Source organism: Lepisosteus platostomus, chromosome 1 (genome assembly GCF_059453375.1).
Source record: "Lepisosteus platostomus isolate fLepPlt1 chromosome 1, fLepPlt1.hap1, whole genome shotgun sequence".
Lineage (NCBI taxonomy): Eukaryota > Metazoa > Chordata > Actinopteri > Semionotiformes > Lepisosteidae > Lepisosteus > Lepisosteus platostomus.
This window is the reverse complement of record NC_142611.1, coordinates 50,455,368-50,471,984: the sequence shown is the minus strand read 5'-3', so window position 1 is coordinate 50,471,984 and position 16,617 is coordinate 50,455,368. Positions and strand designations below refer to the sequence as shown.

The window sequence follows — 16,617 nt, the reverse complement described above, 5'->3', positions numbered from 1 at the left end:
AATCTACAGCGACGCAATCCTGTCTCTGTATTAAAGGGGGAGTGGCAAACGTTTTACGTAGTGCGGCGATGTCCAATTGGTATCTTTCGGCTCTGCCAATAGAAATTTGTGTTGCTCTATGAGGTAGGTTGCTATGGTACTCTAGTCCATTTATATGATCCTTTACTGACAGGTGGTCTTTGTTGTGATTGGCTGAATGTGGTAGAAATGGCTGTTGCGTTGTTGATCGGTTTTTGTCAGATTGTTTACAACACTCGTTCCTCTGCGACAGGTCTTGTATTTGGAAATAAGGGCTACACTGAATATGAAATTCCTGTGAGAATGGATTGAGGTAAGAAACCCGTGTTCTGTTTTTTAGGGGGTGAGTTTAAAATCAATAGCTCTCCTCCGACGTCGCTTCGAGATTTTCGAATGATAATGTTTTATGAAATATTTTGACGTGTAAGATACTTCATATTTCATCGTCCTCGTCAGGTATTTAGTTAATTTTATTTGCTGTCATAGGGTTGGCGAGATGTTTGCGGCGCGGGCCTAGCGTACTTAAATAACGTTTGCGTTGTGTTAAGAATAAAATAAAATGAACAGTTGGTTAAGCTGTTAAAACGAACAGTAATTTGTGAGGAAATAAATTTGTAATGTAATCGGTTTCCGTTATGTAGAGTTTAGATTATTGGTATGTCAAACAATAAATATATCTCTAAAAGCTTTTCCCCCATTTTTAAATGTAACCCTTTACAAACACCTGAATGTAATGCATTACTTCTTAAAAGTACTGTCTATCTCTCTGACGTTGGGCCGCTGACTTTTTAAAAAGGTCTCGATAGTATCTGTAACAGAAGGGTGTGCTTGTAACAGTACACTTTCATTCCGTTCACATTTTGTGCTAGGATTATACTGAGTGACAATGGGCTTTTGCGATTTAAGGTTCTTTAATGAAGTTACCTCTCACACAGGACAAATCTGTCGCAGAATTCGTTTGGAAACGTTATACTGGACTGATATAAGAACATAAGAAAGTTTTCTTAAAGTGACAAGTTGACATGTATAATTTACTAACTATGCTAGAATCTAAGTCGGTTATAATTTACGAACAGCGGTGGTCCTAGTATAGATTCCCTGTAGTACTCCGTTAGTGCTTTCTCACCTTTTCTGAAAGATTTGCTCTCTGTTCACCAGTATTTAATCCAAATGTTACGTTGCCTTCTGACTCACAATTGAGAATTAATCATAGAGGAGCTAAATCAAAAAACATTTTAACATCTAAATACATTGTATATATTTTAGCTATATGGTAGCTGTAAAAGTTTGTTTTTTTTACGTGTATATGAGCTGTTTTTAGAGTGCAGAAACCTTTAATGGGTCTGTTGTATGAGCACTTAATTGACTTGGTAGTAAAAGAGCAGATTGAGCACAGCTGACGATGTGATTTAACTTACTGTCTGTAGTGCCAACCCTGGTGAATATCAAGAAAAAAAAACACAGAAAAAAATGAATATGACATGTTTCTTAAGAGTACAGTGCCTTTCTGCCATTGGTATGTTGGAGACATGGCTAAGTCACCTAAGGTGGTCGGTCTTGCCAGCAGTTAGATTCAAGTCCTCTTTAGCGCTTATATCACCGTTTTGTGCAGACCAGTCCGATGGTCAGAGGATGGGCTGCAGAACTGTATGCTAATTTTGTGCAGCAGGGCCAGTGAAGAGGTCAAGATGTGATGGTCTGGGAAGGAATGTCTAGCCACTACAGAGTTCCATTTGTAATGATTGATGAAAATCTTATTACACTGTCTTACATGGGTCAAGCCCTGGGATATCACCCTTCCTGTGGGCACATAATGATGTGACTGCATTCCATCAGATCAACACATTCTATTTGCCTCTTCACCAGTCCTGAGACCTTTCAACATATGTCAAGAGTTCAGAGATCAGTGAACAGGCACATGGTTGTCAAAGCTTTAGGAAATGAATGTGATAGTAAGACAAGACAGCATTGCTATCTGATGCAAAACAGGCATAGCAGCTTTTCACAAATGGCTGTTGTTGGGGGAAAATGGTTACAGTTTAAGCTGTCTGCTTTACTAACCTGCTGTTAATACAATTCCACTCAACTGACACGCGGTCACTTCTTCCTTTTGCACATGGACTTGATGATGTTCTAGATGAGTTTTCGAAGGTCTTAGATGGGGCTATATTGTGCTTCTAATGACATTTGTAAACTGTACAGAAACGCTGTCTGTTTCCTTATTTTTTGTCCTTGCCCCACTCAAAATCTGCAGCACTTTAATGTTCCTTAGACCAGAGGTCTGCAGTTGTGGTCCCTAGTGACTCTAAAGCTTGACAACACTGGTTTACAGTGCCTTGCGAAAGTATTCGGCCCCCTTGAACTTTTCAACCTTTTGCCACATTTCAGGCTTCAAACATAAAGATATAATTTTTTTATTTTATGTGAAGAATCACCAACAAGTGGGACACAATTGTGAAGTGGAACGAAATCTATTGGATTTTTGAAACTTTTTTAACTAATAAAAAAAATGAAAAGTGGGGCGTGCACAATTATTCGGCCCCCTTGCGTTAATACTTTGTAGAGCCACCTTTTGCTGCGATTACAGCTGCAAGTCGCTTGGGGTATGTCTCTATCAGTTTTGCACATCGAGAGACTGAAATTCTTGCCCATTCTTCCTTGCAAAACAGCTCGAGCTCAGTGAGGTTGGATGGAGAGCGTTTGTGAACAGCAGTTTTCAGCTCTTTCCACAGATTCTCGATTGGATTCAGGTCTGGACTTTGACTTGGCCATTCAAACACCTGGATACGTTTATTTGTGAACCATTCCTTTGTAGATTTTGCTGTATGTTTGGGATCATTGTCTTGTTGGAAGATAAATCTCCGTCCCAGTTTCAGGTCTTTTGCAGACTCCAACAGGTTTTCATCCAGAATGGTCCTGTATTTGGCTGCATCCATCTTCCCCTCAATTTTAACCATCTTCCCTGTCCCTGCTGAAGAAAAGCAGGCCCAAACCATGATGCTGCCACCACCATGTTTGACAGTGGGGATGGTGTGTTGAGGGTGATGAGCTGTGTTGCTTTTACGCCAAACATATCGTTTTGCATTGTGGCCAAAAAGTTCGATTTTGGTTTCATCTGACCAGAGCACCTTCTTCCACATGTTTGGGGTGTCTCCCAGGTGGCTTGTGGCAAACTTTAGACGAGACTTTTTATGGATATCTTTGAGAAATGGCTTTCTTCTTGCCACTCTTCCATAAAGGCCAGATTTGTGCAGTGTAAGACTGATTGTTGTCCTATGGACAGACTCTCCCACCTCAGCTGTAGTTCTCTGCAGTTCATCCAGAGTGATCATGGGCCTCTTGGCTGCATCTCTGATCAGTCTTCTCCTTGTCTGAGCTGAAAGTTTAGAGGGACGGCCAGGTCTTGGTAGATTTGCAGTGGTCTGATACTCCTTCCATTTCAAGATGATCGCTTGCACAGTGCTCCTTGGGATGTTTGAAGCTTGGGAAATCTTTTTGTATCCAAATCCGGCTTTAAACTTCTCCACAACAGTATTACGGACCTGCCTGGTGTGTTCCTTGGTCTTCATGATGCTCTCTGCGCTTTCAACAGAACCTTGAGACTATCACAGAGCAGGTGCATTTATACAGAGACTTGATTACACACAGGTGGATTCTATTTATCACCATCAGTCATTTAGGACAACATTGGATCATTCAGAGATCCTCGCTGAACTTCTGGAGTGAGTTTGCTGCACTGAAAGTAAAGGGGCCGAATAATTTTGCACGCCCCACTTTTCATTTTTTTTATTAGTTAAAAAAGTTTCAAAAATCCAATAGATTTCGTTCCACTTCACAATTGTGTCCCACTTGTTGGTGATTCTTCACATAAAATAAAAAATTTATATCATTATGTTTGAAGCCTGAAATGTGGCAAAAGGTTGAAAAGTTCAAGGGGGCCGAATACTTTCGCAAGGCACTGTAGATTTCATGATGATCATCCTGCAGCCAGATACAGTGGAACTAGACCATTTAAGGCTTTCTAGTTCAGTAACAGGATTTTAAAATCATAAGTTGTTGTGTAAAGACCTAACCACACCAGTTTTTTTTAGCATTTATATACATAGTTTATTGCATTTAATTGAATGGAATTAATTAAAAACCAAAATATTTGGCTTGTCAGTAGCCCTTTTCTAGCATACACTAGATGTATTCAGGATAATGCAAGTTTGGGTTCTGTGAAAGTACAGTAAGTAGTAGAAACAAATTAGGTTACTTCTTTACCCTTATCACATAATATTTGGTCACATCCAAAATTAAGTTTAGCTTCACAATGAAACTCTTAAAAATATTTAAAGGCAGTTTTTTGTGATATAATTCAAACTCCTCTGTTTAGCAAGTAACATCAAATGTTTTGTATTTGATTGATTTAAATCCAGTTATTTGTCCTAAAGGTTTAATAAATTGAGGGAAATCATGAGATCATGATCATTTTATGCCATGCCTTAGTATATTAAAGAGTTCAATGGCTTAATTTTGACTTGTTCAGTCCATGCCATCATCCTGTTTGGATCTGTTTGCACGGAAGAAACAAAGGTCTTGATGGAGCATTACTTAGCAGACAACATCATGTCTTCTGCTCTCTGAGTAGCAGTGGATTAGAGGTCTAATTAGCGTTAATAATAAGCAGCTTAAACTGCAGGTACTGTAGTTACATGCAAGCAATGAGCACATTGCAGTATGGCGGGACACAACCCTCTGGAATTCACTGAGGGAAAAGAGTTTTTAGTGGTAAGTTTCACTGTAACTTTGATGTCATATTGTTAAGAGCTCGTTTTAATAAAATCTATAGTTTGTGTTTCCCATCTTTAATTTTAAAACAACTTCCCATTCACCTGTGGGCATCCATGTTGTAGGAAGGGAGATGTAGTGCTGGGTTGGGTTCTTTTATTTAGGACACAGGTTTTCTCTCTTGTTGGCCTGTCAAGGTATTGTATATGATTTCAGGTTACAGGGCTACCATTGTGTTTTGAGTCTGTAGGAATTAAGTTGTGTAATTAAAATATTTTAATGTCCTAGTTGCCTCTGATTTTGTTCATCTTTCGCTAGAGCTGTGTGCCAGAGAATTTAAAAAAAGTGTCTCAAATTCGATATACTGTACCACTCAAGTATTTCTTACACATTCAGCTTTTTAATAATTTCTTTTGAACGTACTGTAAGTGGCCATATCACAAACCCGTGTTCTCGCCGTAGGAGTGAGCGAGAGTTCACACATTGCGATGTGAAGTGGCCCTTCATGCTCACTAGTGACTGTAAAGACTAATGTAACGCGATGTGTGAGTGGATAAGTAGCAGACATTAAGCCGCAGAAATGTTCCAAATGATCTGCATGCAGTGTTAATGAGTAAGTAGTATTTGTCGGTAAAACAGTCTTGAAATGGAGAGCAATGTTTCTGTTGGATTAAAAGAGATGTATTCACAGTCCTGCTCCTTTACAATGTAATAGTGACGCTTCATGTCACTGGAAGTGTTGTTGCTTCGTTCTAAGTCATGGAATATGGCTCTGTGCATACCTGGAAATGATGTCTTTTTTTCTGATGGAAATCGGAGGTTTTACAAGTGACTATGTGCATTTTACTTTTACTGTGGTTTGAAATGCACTCATTAATGGCGATTTGTTTTTCCAACAGTAAAATGTAAAAATAGCATTGTAGTTTCTCTTTTAAGTTTTAACAGGTGTGAAAGCAAATTTCTCATTCACTGTGCAAACTATTAGACTTTTCAGTGGTCAGTAGTAAAATCAATGTTGAATATGTATATTCCTTTGAAGTGTAACTTTTACTCTTTAAAGATATTGTGGTTAAGCTGTAGTCTATTAACACTTTTAAACCCTGTCTTCTCTTGGGAGATCAACCAGCTTTTATGCAGCTAGCTTGATTAACACATCAGATAGTGCTTAATCAATTTAGCCATTTTTTTGCAGCGTGATCTTAACAGAAAGCAGAGACTTGGCATGAACTGTGTGTGTGGACACTCCACACATTATGGAAATATTTTCACCATATGTGCTCTATGATGAATTGTACTGTACATGTGACAATTAAATGAATCTGTTCATAAAATTGTTTTTTCATTGTTGATTTCATTATTGTATGCATCAGTCTGGTTTAGTTATGGAATGAGTCAGATTTTCTATGGTTACGAATCATTTCGAGGTCATCAATCAATCGTGAGAATAAAAAGAGGTGTGTATACTCGAGGCCTGTCCGTGCTTCGTATGTTTGTGCTGGTTGCAGTGCACACTCTCGTGAGGTGCTGTTTTTCTTTGGTTCCCCAGGCAGTGGACCAAGGTGTGGGGGTGAGCTCTGGTCTGGTGCTGGTGATGGCTCGGATGACCCAGGTCTCTGGAGGGCTTCTTCCTCCACTGTCCTCTCTGGTGGGACAGAAGAGGGTTTCTCCTGCAGAGCCGGGGAGTAAAGAAACTGACAGCTGTCAAGACCTCCACCCCAGTAAGTAACACAAATGGACAGTTTTCAGCTTTTTAAGTAAAGTGTAAAGGAAAATAACTGCAAATATGTCTATGCAGTGGCTTTGAATGTGTTAATACCTCCGCTTCTGCATGGACCAAAGAAAATATATGTAGAGGTCTAAAAAGCTCATGTTTATTTTAGGAGAGTAAAGGTGTATCCTGCTTTTCACTACTGAAAGGTAACTGGACACTTCTCAAATTTATAATCCCCAGAGGGAATGTTTATTTGTGATAAATCATGTTTTTGTGGTGCTACATGGGTCGAAATGATTTCAAGAAAGCTCCATTTAAATTGCATATTACATTAATAATTCTGCTACATAGAAACCACATCTACAATTGCAGCTTTACTTTAGACTTTGTTCAAAAAAACCCTGATAAGTTTACAAATAAGATAAAAAAATACTTGAATTCTTTAATACACAGGAAACAGCTCAGCTCTTAGATTCTGCTAATATTCAATGCCTAAGTGCACAGGTCACAAAAGAGGTGTCCCCTAGTGTGCCAAAATAGAATACATCGATCATAATTAAGCTGTTTTTACTTGTGTTTTTGCACATTCATTTTCTTTTGTGATTGATGTTTGATAGGTTTGTTGAACTGATACAGGATGATACTACTGTAAATTGGAACGGGACATTTGCATCTTAATTTTAAAAATCCAGTTTTTAAATCTCAAGTATTATAGATAGGTACTATATAATGGGTAAGAATACTTGTACCATAAAGTAAATATTCTCCAAGACTATTCTTTATGGCCTTGTTATTCAGTTGCTTTTTAGTGTACCTAACTTTTGCGTGGGTAAATAGAGAGCAACTCCAGATTAGTCAATAATCTGAGGAAGAGCCACAGACAGGATTTGAACTGTCATCTGAATTGTCCATCCTAATCTCTCAATTGTAAAATCAATGGCTTCTGTTCAGAAGTTGTGATTTAAATATTTTCAGTGCTCATGCTTGCTCAGTAGAAGATATTCAAGTAGTGGTTATTAATAATAATTCATTTTGTCTGTGAAAATGTGTACTGGATTTGCAAAAATGAGTCACTCTTTATTTCCTGTCTTGGATATAGTATTTTGCCCACATTATTGTAGATTTGAGTTCAATCACTTTAATTTAATTTAAGTGTTGGTTTTGGAAGCTTTCCTGTTTCCCTGAGGTATAAAACAGGGTAATAAACTGAAGATAGTCAGTAATAGTGTACATCATTATGGTTAAGATCAGAGCTCGGAAAATTACAGGCTAATGGTCATTGACCTCCCCAAGTTTGGGTTTGTTTTTGCAGAATTCACAAAAACCTGTTATAAACTGGTCATTTCAGTCTCCAGAAAGAAACCTAATTGAATATTTGATGTTCATTCTCAAGAAGGCAGTTCACTAGTGGAAATTAAAGGGTCTGAATGAGCCTCTCTGAAGTATCAGAACCTCATATCGCACTCCATGAGGCATCTTGTCAGTATAATCCATGTAAGGAGAGGATTTCCAATATACTAACTATGGAGCAGTCAATGTGACCCTAGTGGAATTCTGGACATGCTGTTACAACTACAACAAAACCTTTTATATAAAATTGTGTGCGGTTTTCTTCAATCTGGTTCTGGTTTCAGAATTTTTAAATGTATGGTATTCAGCAATTCAAGTTAATCTTTTTTAATTATAATTATCTGTTGTGCTGTGAGCACCAAAACACTTCATAGGAATATAGAATTGTTCTTTTATGCTTGTAAAAGTTAAATTAGTATTTTCAATATTTTTACAGTCTTTATTGTGCTTGTTCATTTATTCACTTGTTTAAAATGCTCTTTAAAGTCTCGATATACTTACATTAAGTAACTGTCTACCTTTTATGTTTCAATGTTGTTTTAAAGTGTAATCTGTTTCCTCTTTAGTAAAGCCAGAAGACGGGTCAGTAAGTGATGTCGCTTATGTACAAGTGCCAGAAGACGCTCAGGTCTGTTTTGTTTTTTGTTTGGTGTCATTTCATTTATTCTCATTCCTTTGCCTTCTCTTTTTCATGAATGATTCAGATGGCCAATTTCATGCTATAACTTTGGTTGGCAATTGCAAAATACCAAATGTATTTGTAGCTTTTAAATGAATCTCACACTTGTAAAAGAAATTACTTCACATTGACACAGAAAGAATTACTTTGCACGTCGGATATTGGCTCACAAACTGCTGATATCTAGGACGTCGTAGTCCTTCTTATCCTTAAACATTCCAATGTGTAGCTCCACAGGTAGCAGGGTACCCACATAATCCACCACTGACGCACATCAAGTGCACAAGCGAGGTGGTCAGGACCATGATTTAGTGGCCCTTGTCACTCTGCCGTCTGCTGGTTTGAAAGTTCTGGTCCAGAGAGAGAAGTGGCACCCAGCAATCTGGTTTACCGACGACTCCCATCCCAGATGAGATGTAAACAGGAGAGCTAACAAGATCAGGCTGCTGTTACCACTTTCGTTATCCAACATTGTGCTGCAAAGTTTAATATTGAGAAGGCATTTTTGCCCCTACATGTTTTTAGTGTATACTAATGCACCACAGCTAACCTTCCTTTCTGTATTGTTTTATAGATTTCGGCTTCTGTTGAAGGAAATAAACTGCAGAAGAGAACAACTAGTCGTAGGCCAGAACCTGTTTGTGATGAGTTTATTCCAAAGGATAAATCAGATGGTATGTTTGGATAGTTTTTCCCCCTTTATTTCTTAATTATCATAAGGAGATCTTGTATCCCAAATGCAGTTTTCCCATTTTTCTTAATCTGTCTTGTGAGAAATGCTTCTAGATATTTCAGCATTGTGAAAATCTTTGTATTGCTCATACTCAAGATTGAATAAGCTTCTTAATGGTGCCTTTAGATCTCCATTCAAGTCAAACACAGTATATTGTGTTCATGCAAGTAGTATTAAATGTTGCTACAGGTACATGTCTTAGCTTCTAAGAAACATCTACTTATTGTCAAACCATCCACATCACTGATGCTGTACTTTTAACACTTGATGTTTCTGTTAGCTTTTTGCAGCAGTATTTCTCCATGTGTGAATCATGTAATCATGTTCAAAATTCAACCCATTCCTGGTGTGAATGCATTGCAAAGTCACTTCAGAAAATAGATCTAAAGAATTTAAAGTTACAGGGGTTGGCTGAAGACAACCAACATGTTCGCCGCATGGTTCTGATAAAAAAATGTTCTAGGTCATGCTACAATTGTGAGGTCTTATCTTTGCATTGCCTGGAATTTGTGTGGGGTTGCTGCACCACCCTTTAAAAGAAGTGTTTTCTTTGGCGGGTGTTTTTCCATTGACCAGAGACAAGTGTTCCTTAACAGATTTCCTAAAGATCTAAACCTTTCCCCCAACAAAATAACATCAAAGCATGGACATGAACCCTTATTCGGCCAAGGACCAAGTCGATGGCCATCATGTGATTCTTCGGGTTCTCTGCACCTCAGTAGCCTGTAAAAGGGAAACCTGAATACTATGATGCTCAAATATCCCTTGTAAATGCAGATGACTTTTTTTGCAGTATCTCGTTCACCCAACTACCCAACTAGTGAACTACCCAACTGGTTCACTAGTACTAGTGCTACTGTCTTGAGTGAGGCACAGCCACAAACTTAAATTTTTGCCTGTAGTGTAGATAATTCTAAAACAGAAGTTTTATTTCCAAATTTGACTATTTTGATACAAAAGCAATAAAACCAATTTAATTATGGAACAGTCAGATCATCTGTAACAAATTTAAAGAATTAAGGAAGCTGATACCCTGATATCCTTACCTTACCTACTACCAATCTGGATTCTGTTGTGGTAATTGTTTTCACCCATGATGTGTATATTTTTAAATGATTTATGAGGTAATTGAAAATGTTTTGATATAATTGGGATATATAATTAATCCTTTCCAATGAGAAGATATTTAGATTTGCATAAAAACACATTCACCTGTTTTAGAACCCCCCACCTCAGTTACAAGCCAAATATGTTCAATCTTGAGTACAAACATTTGGCTGAATGCAAATGTTAATGTTAAAAGCTATGAAAATATACAGTACTGGGGGAAAGATACTTGAATAACATCACAAATGTTCCTTGTTCGATTACAACTGTTGGATTGCAGTCAGAGGCAAAAAAATACTTGTTTAGAATTGTCAGAATTGCAGCCATGAAACAAATCGCTAGAAACTGGTTAAAGCCAGACAGGCCTAGTGTTCAAATACGAAAGATCTCCATGAATTAAATATATCTTATGGCGAAAAGTACAGTATCTGCAGAATACGACACCAACAATGTATATCTGTAAAAAGCTGGTCAAAATTGGAAAGATGTACTGTATAGATACATTCTCTTAGTAATGTGATAACAAAGATGCACGAGACAACGAGAATGTCTATAAAGAGTAATTCTGCTGTTTTAATATTCAGTATACCCCCATTTTGTATTTTGTTTCTCATTTATCTGTTGGAAAAAGGGATATTGTAATCCCAACCCAACTACCATACAGTATAAAAGTATTGAAATATTTTGAAATGTTAAAAAACACCTCATCCTGTAAAATGGATACCTGAATGCTACAATGCTTGAATACCTCAAGGAAATACAACTTTTTCAAATAATTTTTGTGTGAAACTCTCCATTGATTTTATTAAGATTTTTAGGACGGTGTGGTGACCTTTACATGCCACACAGCTTTGTTTTCTGTAGGTTAAAATACAAACAAGTAAAGCCAAAAAATGGTGGAACAGCTTCTCTAGGTCACCAATGTGACATCATCTCAATAACTGAAAGGGTCTCCAGAGGGTGCTGTTGAAGCATACATGTAGAAAGAATTTGGGTAAGTAATTAGGAAGGTCTTGAGAGCTGTGCAAGGTATTTCATTTGGTTCATGTTGGCTCAACAGGCCAGTTTTATTCAGTAACAGAAAAAGCATGATGTCATCTTTCTTTGTCCTCATTTTTGTCTTTATTTCCAGGTATTGGTGTTCAGATTTCTTTCACAAAGTCGCTGCAGAAGGCTGAGGCTCTCTTAAGGAATCGACTGAACCCCGGGTTGAAGTGGCTTCTGAAACAGAAGTCAGATGGCAGTGGGTCTGATGTGGAAAATGAGGATTCGTTCATTTCCTGTGAGGACTACACCTCATGTTCCTCAAGAAGGTTGCTGAAGATGGAAAATTGTGTACTTGGACTTGGCAGGCAGTGTCATGTGCTTCGAAATGAGAGGACTGGCTGTCCGCAGGGTTATGTGAAGGAGCTGTCATCTGATTATGAGTTTTACTATCATCCAGCCTGCATCGCCTTGAATAAGCATTATGGGAAGCTGCAACATTTGCTAGAGGAAAGATCGCAGCTCTTGCTCTTTCATGAGTACACTAGGCGCTTAAAAGCTGCCTCTGCTTTCAGTGCAAATCTTTCAGGATTACTTGACAGGGAACGCCTTCGGTTAAATGCATCAAGACAAGATTTGGAAAGTGCGAGTTCATTCTCAGAATACAGGATTAGCACTCTTTGTGAAGAGTTAAGAATTCATGTCTATCACTGGAGCTGTCTTCGCGATAAAGCAAGAAATGACAACTGGCTGAGGCCTGTCCTTTTTCAAAAGCCAGAAATCCTTGAAAGCATGAAACGAACTTTAAATCTTGTGGCCTTGCAAGCTCTGGTGCTTATGGAACAATACATTTGCACAGTTTTTCATGTTTTGGCATTAGCTGACTCTCCCGATGTGTCTACAGATTCCCTGGAAGATGTATTGAATGGAACTGAAATTTTTAATTCACTGCTCTCTGACACGGTTGTGGAGCAACAATCTTATATGCTGCAAAAGTATTGCCAGCAAGACCATGACTGGTTTATTTCAAACCTGTTAAAATCCATATATTCTAAACGCTGTGACTCTTTGACGCCTTTCTCAATTGTACGACTTCTGAAGATTGTATCAAAATGCAGAGGACAAGTGGCAGCTAATAAGTTGTATCATTGGGTCACTAATCAAGATGCTTTACTTTCCAGTGCAGAGCAAAATAGTTTAAGGTCCCAGAAATGGGAGAATATAAAAGTGGCTTGTCTACAAAACCAATTGCATTCTGTTACCAAGACAACCAAAACTGGCATTTCACGAGCAAAGGTTGGCGAAAGCCAGTTCAGGTCATGCCTCAGCACTCAGACGCATCCCTTAGCAGTATTTTTAAAATGGGACAAAGACTTTATGGATAAGTTTTGTTTGGCTTTGGTATCTTCTACTGAAATGATAGGGCAACATGTTCTAAATAGGCCCACTCCAGACAAGCCACGGATAGAGTCACCTGGGAAGAACTGCACAGGAACTAGGGATGATGAGGCAGAAGGTGACCCAAATCTCTGCAAAGCTGAAGAGAAGACCAATGCTAAAAGACTAACACGGCACAAGTCAGTTCAGTGGCAGGACACTACTGTTTCAGAGGCAACAAACATACTGTTTTCCCAGTACAGAACCTTGCTGTGGGAAGAGTTTGGCAGTGCTCTTTTCAACATTTTGTATCACCCCAGCTGTAATGGTATTTTTGGAAGTCTCAATCAGTGCAAAGAACAAATGGTTTTTCTTGCTGTGAAAGAACTGCATGGTGGATGCAGAAAAGGTAAGAATACGAAAACAATGAACAGTAGATTATTACAAGTGAAAGGAAAAGAAAATACCCTAAACAAATGTGTGTTGCAAAGCTGGTTTTTGTATCATCCAAACATGTTGTATGGTATTTTATAGACGTGTTGTGGTTTAGAGTTTTAAGTCTTGTGCCACCTGTTCCTACTCAAGTTTGACTTAAATTTCTTGTGGTGGTTTGAAAATTTAAGCTGCAGGGGAAAAGCAACGTTTGCAAAATGCAACGTTTGTGCTGCACTGTAACAGAAATTTAAAAAGTTGTCTTTCACCTGTTGCAGCAGTTCAAACCAGATGGTGACTGAATGGCCCACTGAAAGCAATTTCCTATGACAGTGAGGGAATATCATGTCTCTGCTTGTAGTACTTAACTGCTAGTTTTGCCAGTTAACATTACCAAATGAGTAATTTGTCAGAAAATAAAGGCTCTTTCTTCTGGAAGATAATGTAAATCTTCAAGTCTATACTGATAAAGTTTATAGGTGCTGCTTTTCTAGAGTTTTCCAGTTTTCAGCGGTCTGTATCCCTTTTAGCACTAATTAGCTGTCATTGAGTCTTTATTAAGTATTGAAAAGTGATATTGCTCTCGGAGATGAAGAAGATTACTTTACAGTTATTTGAGGTGAATATTGTACACTGCATATCCATTCATTAAAATAGTTGTCTGGACAACAATCCACTCAACTAAACTGAGAAAAGCTGAAATACAAATTTGCTTTAATGTTTTTAAACTGAAGAGGAATTGACTTCTAGTGACTTCAAGGAGTGTCTTGTACCTAAAAATAAACCCGGAAAAAGGAGCACCATATCCATGTCATCTTTGTGACAAACACTGTCCTGTTGTAAATCCATAAAATACTCATGTGTGAGGCAAGATAATCCTGTTTTTTAGCAAAAGAGATGTGACTTAAATGAACTGCACTGAAGACCGATTTAGTCTCAATAGTGCAACGCATACGGCCGCCATTGCAGGTTGCGCGAGCCGGCTTACCAGCGCAGTGCCGTCGCCGCCCTTCCCTGTGAATAGCAGGGACTGCAGCCATCAGGCTGACGGGGGATTTCCCTTTAGCTCAGCTGGCTGGGTCCCTGTTGAGTGACGCCAGAGGCCCAGGTTCGAGTCTCCAGCAGTGCGGGGCCGACCTGAGGCGGCAGCGGCCAGGGCGCATACCCACGTGAACCCGAGAGCGCTACAATATGATGCATATACAGTTTTGTATTGAATTTTTTAAACCCTTTCAGCTATGAAAGTATATTTCCACTTTAAATATAAAATACATTTTTATTGAAAGTTTTTTTTTTTTTTACACCTCTACACCTTTTCAACAGTGAAGGAATATTAATATTTTGGATATTAATATTTTTCGTTATTTAAAAGTTTTTGAGTGTCATATAAAAGCCATCTCTTGTGCACGTGGTAGGTGACGCTTTCGACCATTTCCCATTTTTAAGACCAAAAAGGCTGCAAGTGGCTCATCTAGCTCATTTGGTTGCTAGTCATTAAAGACTTCAAGATGTCAAAACCTTTCATTTTTCAAGATGTTATTACTAATGAACAGTGAAGTATGACTCAGGGGGCACGAGTGGAAATTTAGGTTGTTCCTTGAAAATTGGGAATAAGAGGCACTTCACCAAAAGCGCTCTGTGAGAGTACAGAACAAGCTATGCAATGATGTTATTAAAGCCAATACTATGGCTTTAAAAAATCTGGCTGGATGACATCCTTGGGGCTATTGGCTAATGGGCCAAATGGCTTTCGGTTATTTGTAATTTAACTTTTCTGACATGTATATTTGCTCTCTTTACCAAAACCTTTCACACTTAATGGAGTTTGAAAAATGTGTTCAAAGAAAACAAGCTGCTGTCAGTGTTTTGTTCGTGTTTGTTTGTTTTTATTTCGAACTATGATTACATGTCTGAATAAATTCCAGTTTGATGCCTATTAGTGTGATATGTTGAGATACTGAAGACTTGGAATGTGTATATGGCAAGCAATTTTCTAGCTAATGAATTATCCTGTGCATCCTGTCTGGATTTCAATCACAGTTTGGCTGACATTCCTTTTTACTCTATACATTTCAGCACTGATACCTGGAGAGTGTGAAGGAGTCATAAATGACCTTTGTATGCAAGTGATTTCAAAGGCAGCCTTTGTGCATTGGGACCAAGGTAACCGGTAATGAAATACTTAATGCTGTAGAGGGCACTAAGGTAACGCTTGAAGTTATTAGGTTTATTTTCAGATGTTGGCTCATAATTATGAAAGCTTTTCCAAGAAATACAAAGCTTGGACCTTTAGTTTTTTTTTCTGCTTTACACATTGCTTCTTTTTATGTACACATACTTATTGCCAAAATAAGTCTGAGCTATAAATCTCACTAACAAAGCTTTCTGCCTGACTGCTTAGTTAGTTCCTTTTTCTTTGTCCAGATAAACCCCAGAGAATTCTCTAAAACCAAATTTAAGCGAAGCAAAATTATTTTTTTCTCAAGTGTCTTGTCCTATTACTTTTGCACCTTTACACATCTACACTTAGGCCTACTTTCAGGAGTGGGGGCGAAGAGTTTCTTCTGGAACCAAAAGCTTTCACAATTGCTCTGGAAAGTTTTTTTTTTATCACCATTGTTCAGTACTGTTTTTCAGAGATGTTTGTCTCACTCAAGTGCAGCGCCTTCCAGAAGTATTCAAACCCTTACACGTTTTCACTTCTTGTTGACTGAAAGTTTAAAAGCTTTCAGTCATGGATGGATATGGTCATGTGGAAAAGCAACACACGTCAGAATAACCTTAACGGGCCACACATTTGGTTCAGTGGCCTCTGTCTTTGTGCAATAGTAGAGGTTCTCATTATTTCAGAATAGAAACGCCTCTGTGTTAGGCTCTTTGGTCAGGTAGTGCATTTGAAGCCGGTTAAACTGTGAAAACTAAGGATCTTTCCAAGCAAGTTAGTGATAAAGTCAGCTGAAATGTGCAGATCAAGAGAAGGGTATGTGAAATCACTGAATATCTCTGCAAGTACAGTCTACTCAAACATTAGGAAGTGGAAGGTACATTATACTACTTGGACACGGCATAAATCGGGCCATTCCTCCAAACTGAGCAGAGGAGAAAACGAATGAAGGATGCCAGTGCGAGGTCAATGGCAGCTTCAAAGAAGCTACAGAGTTCAGTGGTTGAGGTGGGGTAAATGTGCATCAATCAACAAGATCCTAGTCACTCCACAAGGCTGGCCTGTGTTACCAAGTGGAAACCCTATTTTGATTCCTGCATGGGAGTTGCAACAAAGAACCTGAGTGACCTGAGGTGTTGTGGTCAGATGAGACCAAATTAGAGCCTTTTGGTCTTAATGCTAAACATTATGCTTGGTGCAGACCTAACATAACACAACTCCCATGCTATGGAGAGTCTTCTCCTTAGCAGGGACTGGAAAACATGTTTGGATTGAAAGAAAAAGATTAATGC

At 38.4% G+C, this 16,617-nt stretch overlaps 1 protein-coding gene across 1 annotated transcript in view; it reads left to right on the top strand.

Annotated features, from left to right (window-relative positions):
* The first annotated feature begins 170 nt into the window (after positions 1-170).
* Positions 171-16,617, top strand: part of ccdc142 (coiled-coil domain containing 142) — a 44,246-nt gene continuing 27,799 nt past the window's right edge. The window contains exons 1-6 of the mRNA XM_088631041.1: positions 171-331; positions 6,335-6,506; positions 8,416-8,477; positions 9,103-9,202; positions 11,501-13,138; positions 15,238-15,324. Of these exons, the coding sequence (XP_088487167.1) occupies positions 6,380-6,506; positions 8,416-8,477; positions 9,103-9,202; positions 11,501-13,138; positions 15,238-15,324 (2,014 nt within the window). The 5' untranslated portion in view covers positions 171-331; positions 6,335-6,379. The remainder of the gene's footprint in view (positions 332-6,334; positions 6,507-8,415; positions 8,478-9,102; positions 9,203-11,500; positions 13,139-15,237; positions 15,325-16,617) is intronic.